At 51.9% G+C, this 13,647-nt stretch overlaps 1 protein-coding gene across 3 annotated transcripts in view; it reads right to left on the reverse strand.

Annotated features, from left to right (window-relative positions):
- The window catches only part of CACNA1A (calcium channel, voltage-dependent, P/Q type, alpha 1A subunit), a 231,026-nt gene that overhangs the window by 37,002 nt on the left and 180,377 nt on the right, over nucleotides 1-13,647 (reverse strand). For all 3 annotated transcript variants that reach the window (XM_012641499.1, XM_012641500.1, XM_012641501.1), the window contains 5 exons: nucleotides 8,615-8,714; nucleotides 6,473-6,633; nucleotides 4,058-4,195; nucleotides 2,499-2,700; nucleotides 1,217-1,381 (listed from right to left, as the gene is read on the reverse strand). In XM_012641499.1, the coding sequence (XP_012496953.1) occupies nucleotides 1,217-1,381; nucleotides 2,499-2,700; nucleotides 4,058-4,195; nucleotides 6,473-6,633; nucleotides 8,615-8,714 (766 nt within the window). The remainder of the gene's footprint in view (nucleotides 1-1,216; nucleotides 1,382-2,498; nucleotides 2,701-4,057; nucleotides 4,196-6,472; nucleotides 6,634-8,614; nucleotides 8,715-13,647) is intronic.

The following is a 13,647-nucleotide window of genomic DNA, read 5'->3' on the forward strand; positions in this document are numbered from 1 at the left end:
GGTGATGGAAATGTTTTGGAACTAGATAGAGGCAGTGGTTGCAAAACATAGCAAGTGTGCTATTATTAGTAATAAATGCCGCTGAATTGTACAATTTATTTTTATTTTTATTTTGAGACGGTGTCTTGCTATCACCTGGGCTAGAGTGCAGTGGTGTCATCACAGCTCACTGCAACCTCAAACTCCTCGGCTCAAGCGATCTTCCTGCCTCAGCCTCCCAAGTAGCTGGGACTACAGGTGTGCACCATCACACCCAGCTAAGTAGGGACGGAGTCTTGCTCTTGCTCAGGCTGGTCTCGAACTCCTGGCCTCAAGTGATCCTCCCGCCTCAGCCTCCCAAAGTGCTAGGATTACAGGTGAGAGCCACCGTGCCTAGCCTCTATCCTTCTTCTGTTTCTTTGAAACTGTTCAGAATAATAAAAATGAAAAAATAAAAGAAAGGAACTTGCATAGAAGAGTTTTTAGGTGAAAACTGGGGTGGCTTTTTTGCTATCCAAGAACGAATGGCTAGGTTTATTGAGTGTTTCTAAAGTTTCAACCCTCATCACCCTCCTGCTGGGAGTGGGAGGAAGTGCTATTATTATATTTTCCATTCTACTGACAGGGAAACTGAGGCCACAAGAACTCACTGGTCACTTGTGCAAGGTTAAACAGTGGGTTAAACGGCAGAGCTGGGCTTGAATCCAGGCTTGCGGACCCCAAACCGCAGGGCGGAAAGTTCTCTGACTTTGCATCCTGAAAAAGCCCTGAAGTTCATGAGACTCATCGACCCTTCCTCCTTCACCTCATTCATCAAACATTTATCGAGGGCTTCTTGTTCCGAGGCAGGACCTTGCTGAACTCTAGGAATTCAGGGGTGACCAGGACTTGTCTGGCTGCCTGGAGCTCACAGGCCGGTCGGGGACCCTGTCGTGCAACCTGACCCTGATCTTGTGGCATGTGAGATAAATGCTAGGATATTTGCAAAGATGGGCATCTGGTGCAGGCTTGGGAGATCAGGGAGGGCTTTCTGGAGGAAGTGTTCTGCAGGTACAGCTGGGAAGAAGGAGCTGGCCAGGGAACCGTGTGGGAGGCAGAGGAAACAGCAGGAACGAAGGCTCAGAGGCGACACCGAACGGGGTGTGTCTGGGAAACAGCAGGGGGTTTCATTTTTCCAAGGGGGGCGCAGGAACGCGGTGGGGGGTAAGCAGAGCTGGGGCCGGGCGTGGGGGCTTACCTTCATCATGAGCACAATGGTGTTGAGGGCAATCATGGCCATGATCGTGTACTCGAAAGGCGGAGACACCACGAACTGCCACATGCGGTACTGGAAGCTCTGCCTGTTCTGGGGCATGTGTCGGGTCAGCGGCTTGGCACTGATGGCGAAGTCGATGCAGGCCCTCTGCGGGAGAGAGGCCAGTGGGCACGGGGCGGGGCAGGAACAGGCGGCGGACCCTGGGCATGCTCTAACTGCGCACGGCTCTTGAATGCATCTGTTTCAATCCCTCCCTCTCTGGCCCCAGCCAGGACCCGCCCTGAGCTCCTCACTCGTGAGGGCTTTGTTCTCTCCACAGCTACGGCTACTGGGGAAGTCACCATCTGCCAAACCTTGCACTGACGTCTGTCCCCTTATCTCATGGAGTCTCCTTAGCACACGTGGGAAGTGGGTGTTGTCAATAGCCCCATTTTGCACATAAGGAAAACAGAGGCTCAGAGAGGTTATGCCACTTGCCTGAGGTGGCACAGCTACAAAGTGTGCCACATCTAATGGAAGCCTAACCATCCTTTCTTACTGAATACTTTGCCTCTCTCCTTTTTGAGGGAGGGAGAGAGAGAGAGAGAGAGACAAAGAAAGAGAGAGAGAGAATGAGAATCGTGGTTATTAAGTCTTAAGGGTCAACAGAGCAGGGGACAGATATTTTCTAGGTCCTCCACCCAGCTTGGATGATGCTGGAAGGGGAAAAGATCACATCTATACTCTGGTGGACTGGATTTCCATCCATAAATATTCACTACCCTTCCCTGGGGGAGATCGCACCTCCCCGCTCCACCGACGTCAGACACGGACGTGTGACTTGCTTTGGCCAAGGGGCCCGAGTCTCCAGCCTCATCATTTTACTCTCTTTTGGGTCTCAAGCATCTCACAGGGAGGCTGCTCTACTGGTTTGTGAACCAGAAGAAAGATGGAAAAGGAGCCACAGTAGGTTCCGACATGCAGTGTAAGCAAGAAATAAGGTCCTTTGTGGATATCTGGCCCTGAGATGCGAGGTCGCTCGTTACCGCGGCATACCCTAGTCTGCGCTGACTGATGCATGCACCGTCCGATGTGTTTTCCCCCGGAAACCCCACGAAGGGCTGCGCTGAAGACTGGACTCTGTTTGAAGGATGCTGCTGTCCCCTCCCCAGATGCCCCCAGAAGCTGGTTCCTGGGTGTTGTGTGTGTGTGTGTGTGTGTGTGTGTGTACGTGGCAGGGAGCGGTGTCAGTTTTTCAGTGACAGACGGAACTACGAAGTAGCACCTCATTTTTCTCCAGGCTGTATTCCTCCATCATCTTGTCCCCTTGCTCCTGGAAGGTGATGATGATCAAGGCCACGAATATGTTGACGAAGAAGAAGGGGAACACCACGAAGTAGACGACGTAGAAAATGGACATCTCCATGCGGTACCCGGGGCTGGGGCCCTGGTTCTCAAAGGTGGCATCCACCGAGTGCTTGAGGACCCTGCGAGGAACAGGGAGAGGAAGGAGAGAGGAGGGGGCCCGAGAGGCGATGAGGAGGGCGGGGAGAGGGTGGACGTAGGACAGGGAATGGGAATGGAGGGAAATATTAAGTGGAAATGGAAAAATGGAAGTTGACAGCAGTATCAGTTAGTTCCACCGCCATGCATGGAAGGGTCACTCCGTGCCAGAAGTGATGTCCAACATTTCATTTTCTGCCCCCAGCAACCCTCTCGGGGAGGTTATCGCCGGCTCCATTTTGCACACAAAAGGAAACCGAGGTTCAGCAATTTAGAGGGATGTGCTGAGGATCACCCCCTTAGAAGTGGCTGAGTTGGAATCTGAAGCCAGGTTTGTAGTGAAGGTCAGGAGTGAGTAGGGGCTTATGAAGGCAGGTGTATGAATGCGGGGTGGGTATTTAAGCACAAGTGGGTGCTGAAGAAGTGCAATGGGGAAGTGCATAGGAGTGGGTATGTGCACAGCTGCTCTGTACAGATGCATAGGTTGTGCACTGCTTAAGGGCTCTGTGTCTAAACTGGCACCTTCGTAGGGTAGACATGATTGATTTGTGCATTCGTGGTGACAATTTTTTGGCAGGCGGCCATGAAGTGTCTTATTTGAACAAAGTCACTTAAGGGTACTGCGATGATTTTCTGACAGATGGAAATGAAGCATGAGGAAGGGATGTCTTTAAAAAATTTGCTCAGAGGTGGGCTAGCACTAGCCCCGTGTGTGAGTACTGCATGTGTGTGTGGGTGCGGAGAGAGGCGCATTCGGGTTCGAGTGTTTGATGAGAGACGGAGGGAAGTGAGGATGCTGAAGGCATACGCTGGAATCTACTGAGCCTTCAACCTGGCATTTCCAGTACCGCTGGGGAAAGGACAAGGTTTAGGGTGAGGAGAGGGAGGCATTTGTCTTGGGTGCAAATTAAAGGGGTACCAAAAACTTCAGTAATCAAATAACCTCTCATTGCAAAATTTTTTTAGAGACAGGATCTCACTCTGTTGCCCAGGCTGGAGTGCAGTGGTGTGATCATAGCTCACCGCAGCCTTGAACTCGTGGGCTCAAACGATCCTCCTGCCTCAGCCTCCCAAGTAGCTGGGACTACAGGCCTGTGCCACCACACTTCACTAATTTTCTCATTTTTATTTTTTGTAGAGATGGGGTCTTGCTATGTTGCCCAGGCTGGTCTTGAACTCCCAGGCTCAAGCAATCCTCCCACCTCGGCCTCCCAACAGTGCTGGGATTACAGGTGTGAGCCACCGTGCCCAGCCTGGCCCTTCTCACTACTGGGCTCTCAGACACTTTATTCTCCTGCTCCCGGGGGCTCCTCCTGTGGAGCGTCCAGCCAGGCCACTTACTGTGGCCAGCCTTCTCCCGTGGACACCGTGAAGAGTGTCAGCAGAGCCCACAGCACGTTGTCGTAATGGAACTCGTACTTCTTCCACTCTCGGTCCCGCGCCTTCACCTCGTTCTTCTCATAGAGGAGGTACTTGCCGCTGCCACAGAGAGTGGGGACTGTTAGTGAAGGGGAAAGGGGACTAGTCTTTGGTCACCAGAGACAGGAGGAGGAAGAAGAGGGGCCCACCAGCCTACGTTGCATCCCTTAGCCTGGGAGGCAGTGACACCTATTTCTCCCGCTGCTTCATGGGGGATGATGTGTGCATACACTTGGAGACAAATGCATGCACGATGCCACAGTCCTGTGCCCAGTGCGAGAGCTGACTCAGAGTCCAGTGCTCTCTTCCGACTTGAACACTTCTAGTCCTGAGGGTGAGAGCCTCAGACTTGTGTTGGGGAAATTAGGAGAAGGGGGAGAGACGCAGGGGACATTTCTGGGCTCATTGGGCCAGGAAGGTGGCTGCTGTTCCTTTTCAGGCCAGGAAACAAGGGTTAGCCCCAGACTCCTATCCAAACATCAGGGATCCTTTTTCTTGTTTTCGTTTTGAGACAGGGTCTCACACTTTCTGTCGCCCGGGCTAGAGTGCAATGGTGTCATCACAGCTCACAGAAACCTCAAACTCCTGACGTCAAGCATCCTCCTGCCTCAGCCTCCCAAGTAGCTGGGACTACAGGCATGTGCCACCATGCCTGGTTAATTTTTCTATTTTTTGTAGAGTTGGGGTCTCGCTCTTGCTTAGGCTGGTCTCAAATTCCTGACCTTGAGCGATCCTCCTGCCTCGGCCTCCCAGAGTGCTAGGATTACAGGCGCGAGCCACTGCGCCCGGCCCTCAGGGATCCTTCTAATTTCAACAAATAGCCACTAACATAACCACAAGGCTACTATTTGCTGCACAGGAACACTACACTAGCAACAAAAGCAATATTTACTGAGAGCCCTTCGTTTACTGCTAAGCCCTTCGTTAAGGGCTTAGCACCTTCCTGGGCTGAGCTCAGAGCCTTCAGTGGTGAGGCTGATGCTATGATGAGTGGGGCTGGGAATCTGAAGTCTACAATCCCTCATCCTCAACTGCAAAATCCAGAAAGCTCTGAAAATCTAACATTTTCCTCATCCTCAACTCCAAAATCCAGAAAGCTCTGAAAATCTAACATTTTCCTCCAAACTCAGGGGCTGGCAAGTTAAGGCCAGCAGATCAAATCTGGACCACTGACTGGTTCTTTTCTCTTTCTTTTCTTTTCTTTTTTTTTTTTTTGAGACAGGGTCTTGCTCTGTCACCCAGGCTGGAGTACAGTGGCGTCATCATAGCTCACTGTAACCTCCAACTCCTGACTCCTGGGCTCAAGCGATCCTCCTGCTTCAGCCTCCTGAGCAGCTGGGACTACAGGTGCGTGCCACCACACCTGGCTAATTTTTCTATTTTTGGCAAAGATGGGGTCTCGCTCTTGCTCAGGCTGGTCTTGAACTTCTGGCCTCAAGCAATTCTTCTGCCTCGGCCTCCCAAAGTGCTGGGATTACCGGCGTGAGTCACCACGCCCGGCCTGTTCCTTTTTTACAAATTTTTTTTCATTAAAAAAAAAATATTTTTAACCTGACATTATGAACATAATCACTGTTTCTGTACGGCCCACAATCGAAGAACCATGTTTACATTTTTTAAATGGTTGAAGACAAATCAAAAGAACGCTTTCCTGATAAGTAAAAACCGTATAAAATTCAAATTTCAGTTTCCGGAATGAAGTTCTATTAGAACTCAGCCATGCCAATTTGCCTACCTATTGCCTGTGGCTGCTTTTGTGCTACACAAGAGACCGTGTGGCCCGCAAAGCCAACAATATTTACTGTTTGGTCCTTGGCGGAAAAAGTTTCTTGGTCCCTGACCTGACTTATGCGGCAACAAAGCCTGGTCCGATTGGACGTAAAGCTCTCTATACTTGTTATTTGTCCTGGTGGGTGCAAACTGCCACGTTCTTCATGGCAGACACACCGTGTTTGAGCAGAGCGCTGCCTGAGACCCAGCTGGGGCTGTCACGTCCCCTGAGGGACACGCACCGTACACCCTTTCTAAAATCTCAAACTATTCTGAAATTTGAACCCCATCTGCGCGTGAAGGTTTTAAATAAGGAGCCACGAACGGGTATTAATATCCCTCACGTGACAAAGGCGGCCTCTGAAAGGGTAAGCGACCAGCTCGTGACTCATCCCGCAGCCACGGGGAGTGACTCAAATTCCCACCCTGGTTCTCTTCCCACTCCAGATCCAAACTGGTTGCAACGGAGTCAGCCCCAAGGCCCAACGCTGCGGTCTTCAAGCCCAAGCCTCTGGCCAGTCCCCTCCCTCTTCCCGCAGTGGAAAAGCCCGGAAGGGCAAGACCCACCGGCAGTCCTTCTCGAACTCCTTGGACTCATCGGTGCAGTGGAAGAACTTGCCCTTGAAGAGCTGCACGGCCACCACCGCGAAGATGAACATGAACAGCATGTAGACGATGAGGATGTTGAACACGTTTTTGAGCGAGTTCACCACACAGTCAAACACGGCCTGCGGGGTGCGGTTCAGACAGAGGGTGAGGGGCTGGGGGGCCCGCCCAGCCTCCTGCCTCCAGCAGCCCGGAAAATACCAGAGTCCCGCCGTGTCCAGTCCCACGTGACAGGCACGAGTCCAGTCACTCGGGTTAAGGCCACCCAGCTCTGAGACGCAAGCGCTGGGGCCGCACTCAACCCTGGGTCCCTCGCGCCACGCCCAGCCGCCCACTGGCTGGCGCTGCGGTTTTCTCCCTGTCCTCCGCTCAGCATCTCTCGAACATCTCTGGGTTTCAGAGATGACTCCACGTGCCCGGGACACTCTGCCTTGGGTGAGAGAGAACCCTTCCATCCTCCCCCAGAGAAAGCAGGGGTCCCAGCCTGGAATGCGGCCCCCCCCCCCCAGTGCCACTGACTGCCGTTCTGCCCTGTGGACGCTGCCTGCGTTTCCCGGGCTTCCCCCTGGGCTGTCTGGAGTGACTTCCATTCTGCTCCTAAATGCGGCGGGTCTAACCACAAGCGGGCATTAAAGACTGCCGAACCTACTGGAATCAACAGGCAAGCTGGGTCACCTGTCCCCAGAAGAGAGGGTACATAGCTGCCACGGGGCTTTCAAAGGTGGTGACAGAAAACAGAAAAGAACCACCGAGCTGAATACGCTGGAGGGTTGCGTGTTTCATCCTAACGTCAGCCGAGGGCAGCCACGTTCCCTTTCTTTTAACATTCATCGGGAACAAGGGGGCGTTCTTATCAAGATTTCCAGAAGCATCAGGGCCTACCCTGGACAAACGGGATATCAGATACTGTTTGGGGATGCGGGAGCCCGATGCATAACCAAGTAACACAGTTACTCTCTCTCCAATTCCCTTTCATGCCTTTTGAGTGAAGGAGAAAGTCTCGCTTAGTTGCTACTATGTGAACACCAACCATTCACACTTTCCCTTTCAAACCAAAGAGCAGGTGTCTGTGCTCAAAGCCTCTGGCAGGCAACCACCTCTGGCTAGATTTTAACAGTACCTTTTTTTTCTTTAAACAGATAGATATTTAGTGTTACCTTCTATTAACAGTGGGTTTGGTTTTCCAACTTGAGAACCTTGTCATCGCATTTCCTTCTATTTTTTATTTTATTTTTTGAGACAGGGTTTCACCGTGTCACCCAAGCTGGAGTGCAGTGGAGTCATCATAGCTCATTGTAGCCTTGAACTTCTGGGCTCACTCGATCCTCCTGCCTCAGCCTCCTGAGTAGGTGGGACTACAGATGTGTGCCACCACGCCTGGTTAATTTTTCCATTTTTTTGTAGGGACGGGGTCTTGCTATGTTGCCCAGGCTGGGCTTGAACTCCTGGCCTCAAGCGATCCTCCTGCCTCAACCTCCCAAAGTGCTGGGATTACAGGCATGAGCCACTGTACCTGGCCAGCATTTTCTTTTAAAGTAAATTCACTTATGTAAAAAATAAAACGACTTAAAAAAGTATTCCATAAGAGATAATACAGCCGGCGCTCAGACGAAGCATAAATTGAAAATGGATGCTCTTATCACTAAGTTTTATTTAAGTTTTTCTTGAGTGACGAGCTTTTGGGAAATGTTGGTTCATGCTATCTTGGAATGGGAGATACTGGAGCTTGGGACAGGTAGATGAAAAGTCAAAGGTTATGTGGGACAAGAAACCTAGTTCCTGCTTCCCAGATTATGGTTATACCCCCTTTTTTTTCCTTATCCATATGATGCCTTTATGTGAATTAGGAAAAGGGATCTTGACCTTGAGACATTTTGTCTAATGAAAAATTGCCATGATATACAGATTTTGTTAGGTCAATTCACTGTACTGCCACCTGCTGGGAAAGTAGTCATAATACATATATCCATATATAATGGCTGCGATGCTATCAGCACCTCCTTCAATGTGGTGTCCTTGAGCAGTGTGCAACCTGCTCAACTGCACATGGTAACCCTGACAGGTTCCCTCCCCCACCCCTGGCCCCCAATCTCCCAGTCTCACCTTGAGCTTTGGCAACCGCTTGATGGTTTTAAGAGGTCGTAGCACCCGGAGGACTCGGAGGGATTTAATTGTGTTGATGTCCTTTCCTTTGCTATTGCCACTGTGGAGGGATGTTCAGAAGAGAGAGGGTAGAGGTTAGGCTGAGTGGGGGTGACACACAATTCCTCATAACCCCACCCTCCCAGGCCTAGGAGTCTGGGGGCGGGGGTGAGGTTGGCACAGTCCTGCCCTTCTTGGTAAAGAAAGGCCCAGTTCGCCTGCTGAGTTTGGGCCTGGGAGCCAGTGAGCAGATGGCTTTTTGTGGTTCTGGTCTCAGGGTTTGCTGCGGGCCCTCTGCCATCGGGCTGGGCCTGAGTAGATGCACGGGGTGGCCCTCAGACCCAGCACGAGGGAGCTGGCTGTCCCGTGTCTCTCTTTAAAGGTGGTCTAGTGGGCTCTTAAAAATGGGTTTTTCTCCCCCTTCCAATGAGATTCAGGAAGATGTGTAAAGTGGTCCTTATACCAACTCCTGTCTCCCACACCATATTCCCTGAGCCCACGGGAGAGGAAGTAACTAGGTGCTGGTCCTTTCGGATGCTTGTGAACCACTGCCATGGTCTCTGCCTGGTTGCTGCGAGGGTCTCTGGGCCCACCTTTGCCAGAGAGGTACATAGAGGTTCAGTCCAGGGTCTCCTGGGCCTGAGCTGAGCAAGGCGGACTCGAGGGATGCATGGCACCCTCGGCTAACCACGATTCAGGCCCCCCAGGAGGAGGGCATTGGGTGGGACCACCGAGAGAGCTGTGGCTCATGGCACTTGCCACTTGCCCCAGTGCCCAAGCCAGACACCGAGAGTCCAGTTCAACTGCTTGGCTTCCACCCCCATCCCCGACGAGTCACCTTCGTAAACATGCGGCCATCTGTCCCGGGCCACCGTTTTAGGGCTGACCCCCCCCCATCACCCATCTCCCAACTCTCCCCCCACTCCCTGTCCCTCTCTTCTTCCATCTCTTTGGCACACAATAGCCAACGCCAGTGACCGTGTCACCTTCTTGCTTCAGAATCCTACTGGAGCATCTGAATTCCCTGAAGAGCAAGCACAAACTTCTTGGCACGGCACTCAACGCTCTCTGAAATCTAGCCCAACTTACCTTTCCCCTTTGCGTTCTATTGCTGCACACCCCAAGCCCCAGCCACACTCTTTTGCCTCTGTCTGCATTTGCAGAGACTGCTCCCGCTGCTAGAAACACCCTCCCTCTAGTTCTCCACTCGCAGAACTGTGCAGCCCTCAAAGCCCCAGTCCTCGGACATGGCCTTCCCTGACCATCTCGGAGTTTTATGTTTGTTTCTTTCTTTCTTTGGCTTCCGGCTTAAACTCCTCAAGGGCTTACACTGTGATTTATTCTTCTACGTGTTCATCTTCCCTTTGAGTCTTGGTTCTTTTCCCAGCCCCCAGCCTGCACCTGGCGTGTGGCCTCAGGACACGTGTGAACGGATCCAGGCCAGAGCCCTCGGGTGGGGAGGTCACCTAGCAAATATCTCCCTACAGTGACCACCTTCTGGGTCACAGGCCAAGCTGCCCCAGAGACCCCCACCCACAACGTCTGAGTATCCAGGTGCAAAAACGTCACTCTTCACACCATTTGCTTTTGAAGGGTTCCTTTTTCTCATTTTTTTCAGGGAACAAAGACGAGAATTGTATTTTAGCCTGCTAGGCAGAGACACGCTCCGGATTCGGCAGTCTGAGAGCGTTTATTTTTCCTTTTTTAAATCAATGTCATCATGAGCATCTCAAGGCGGTGCCCCCCGCAAATGTGACACACACGTTGGGATAGTCACCATGATGATTTTAGGCAGAACAGGGACACGGAATTGAATCATTGGATCACACTGGCAAATGATTCTCTCTTTCCCAACTCTCTTTCGGATGTTCCGCGTTTGTCAGCGAGGAAGCATCAGGTGGCAGCTAATAGGCCTTTCAGCCCTCCCTAGCGGCACTCACCGGTTCCCAGCTTGAACGCAACACTAACCGTTTCCCTCTCCTTACATTCGCTTTTGCAGCTGCGGTTCTACCCAAGGTTAGCACTACCGGTTGTAAAGAGATGATACAAAGTTTCCCTTCAAAACTCAATTTAAGTGGAGAATATTGTGTCTGAGGGGAAAAAAAACGTCGAGCAACCGGACATCCAGGTTGCACGAGGCACGGGCTAAAATGCTGATGTGCCCAATGGCAGACACTTGGGAACACTCCACGGGCTTCTGCTTATCTGAGAGTTTGCACGCCCTCATAGAACACCAGGCTTGCCAGCCTCTTTGCCGAGAGTGTAGATGTCCCTCCAGGCAGCGGTTACTTTCTGTTTTCACAGCGCAGTTCCTGGCTGTTTGGACTTTGAACACTTCTCCCATCTGGGAGGGTGGAGATCTGCATGGCTCTGATACCTGCCTCCCCCAGCCCGCCTGCCCTGCTGAAATTGGACCCTTGGAGAGAGATGCCCACTGCCCTCTCTGTTCTCTGCAAGAACTGGGGGGTCACGGCTTGGGGGACAGTGGCCAAGACCCCTTGGAACGCCTCCTTCCCAGGGAGCGAGTTCTGGTCATTCCAAGCGACAGGACGGCAGCAAGGACACAAGGCCACGGAAACAGGCCCAGAATGAACGCGGCTGCACCAGGACATGGATAACGAGAGACAGAATGCGAGAGAGAGAGAGAGAGAGAGAGAGAGAGAGACTTTACCGTGTACTGCTCCTGTTGAGTTGGCATCGGAGGGAGAGACAGATCGTAAGTGGCCTCAGAAGAAAGAACACAAAACACGCACGTACACACACGCACACCTGGGCTCCCCCCGGCCCTGCCCGGGGACCAGGAGGGCAGCCTCAGGCTCTGGCCAACGTCCATCCTTCCATCTGGAAGCCCCCCCATCTGTCCCCCGCCCTCGGCAGGCCCCCTGGCACTGCCCAACAGCACCTAGGAGGGCCAGATTTCCAAGTAGCGGGGCGGCTAGAAAGGCAAATTCGCCACTGGAAGTCACTGCCAAGAGCTGGAGAAACCACCCCCTTTTCTCCAGAGGTTCTGGTGCTGGAAGGCTTTATTTTATTTTATTTTATTTTATTTTTGAGACAGAGTCTCGCTCTGTCGCCCAGGGTAGAGGGCAATGGGGTCAGCCTAGCTCACAGCAACCTCAAACCCCTGGGCTCCAGCGATCCTCCTCCCAAGTAGCTGGGAGGACAGGTGTGCACCACCACGCCTGGCTAATTTTTCTAATTTTAGTAGAGACGGGGGTCTCACTCTTGCTTAGGCTGGTCTCCAACTCCTGACCTCAAGTGATCCTCCCGCCTCAGCCTCCCAGAGTGCTAGGATTACAGGCGTGAGTCACCGCGCCCGGCCTGGTTTCAGACTGTCTTAAAGGTTGTGAGCTTTGAAGTTGTGGGGACCTGGGTTTGAATCCTGGGTGTGCCACTAAAAATCGTCATCTGTAAAACAGGCCTGTGGGATTCTGTAGCTGTGGCCTTGGCTTTATTCTTTGGCTTATGAAGGAGGGGTCCGCAAAGCGTTCTGACTCGGGGTAGAATTCAAGGCGGCCCCGCAGAGCCCTGTGAGCATACGCAGGCCCGGAGAAAGCTCTCAGCATTTGGCAACAGTCCCTCTCGTGACTCATCTTTGACATCAGGCTTGGTGGCATTAAAAGCTTCCAACAACGACTGAAGATGCAGGTTAGAAAGCCCCGACAGCCATTAGAACGGCAGAACCCCTACCGCAAAGCAGACTCCACTGATTTTCTGACCCACTACCCCTTTGGAAGCTAGTGATTTAAAAAAAACAAAACAGAATGATTTAAACGTCTACAAATATTCCAAATATTTCCACATCCCCTACTCCCTTTTCCTGTAGTCTAGCTTGGTGGTTCTCGAAGTTCAGGGAATGTAGGAATCAGTGTAGATTCCAGTGTAGAACTATATAGATCATCTATATAGATTTCTACTTTATAGATGATCTTTTAACATTTTATTTTATTATTATTTTTTTTAAGAGATGGGGTCTCACTCTGTCACCTGGGCTGGAGTGCAGTGGCGCGATCATAGCTCACTACAGCCTTTAATTTCTGGCCTCAAGTGAAACTCCTGCCTCAGCCTCCCCAGTAGCTGGGACTATAGGTGCAGCCACCACGCCCAGGTGCTTTATGGATGATTGAGGGAGCTTTTCCTTTTTTTTTTTTTTGAGACAGAGTCTCACTATGTTGCCCGGGCTAGAGTGCTGTGGCGTCATCCTAGCTCACTGCAACCTCAAACTCCTGGGCTCAAGGGATCCTCCTGCCTCAGCCTCCCGAGTAGCTGGGACTACAGGCACGCGCCACCATGCCTGGCTAGTTTTTTCTATATATTTTTAGTTGTCCAATTAATTTCTTTCTATTTTTAGTAGAGACGGGGTCTCGCTCCTGCTCAGGCTGGTCTCGAACTCCTGAGCTCAAACAATCCGCCCGCCTCGGCCTCCCAGAGAGCTAGGATTACAGGCATGAGCCACCGCGCCCGGCCGGGAGCTTTTAATGATAGTGATTTTCACTCAATCTGCTGACTTTAGGTATAACATGGGAGTCTGCTGGATGTCACTGCATTTGCCTGTGGGAAGATGGCATCATTATGCCCATTTTCCAGATGAGGATGCTGAGGCCCAGAGAAGGAGAGTGACTTGCCCAAGGGCACACAGCTGGGAAGCGGCAGACTGATATTCAAACCCAGGTGTGGGGGTATTTTGCACTCTGATCTTCTTTCCATTTCATCACATACAAGAAAAATAATTCCGTCTGGGGGCAGAGGCTATCTTGAAGATGGGGATAAAAAAGTAGCTCCTTCTTTGGCTTCCTGACATTTGGCTCCGGGGTATGCAGGAGCGGCTTGATCGAGGCGCTCTGCTGGCTGCACCAGCCGGCAGTCCTGCCTTGGGGGTGAGGAGCAGCGCACCAGATGGACTCTTGGCAGTGAGGGCAGGATCGTGATCCGCCAGCTGCTGAGAAATGTCAGATGGCTGCTCCAATGCATGGGCACAGAGCGTGATACCATGT

The sequence above is a fragment of the Propithecus coquereli genome, unplaced genomic scaffold (assembly GCF_000956105.1).
Source record: "Propithecus coquereli isolate 6110/MARCELLA unplaced genomic scaffold, Pcoq_1.0 Scaffold164, whole genome shotgun sequence".
Lineage (NCBI taxonomy): Eukaryota > Metazoa > Chordata > Mammalia > Primates > Indriidae > Propithecus > Propithecus coquereli.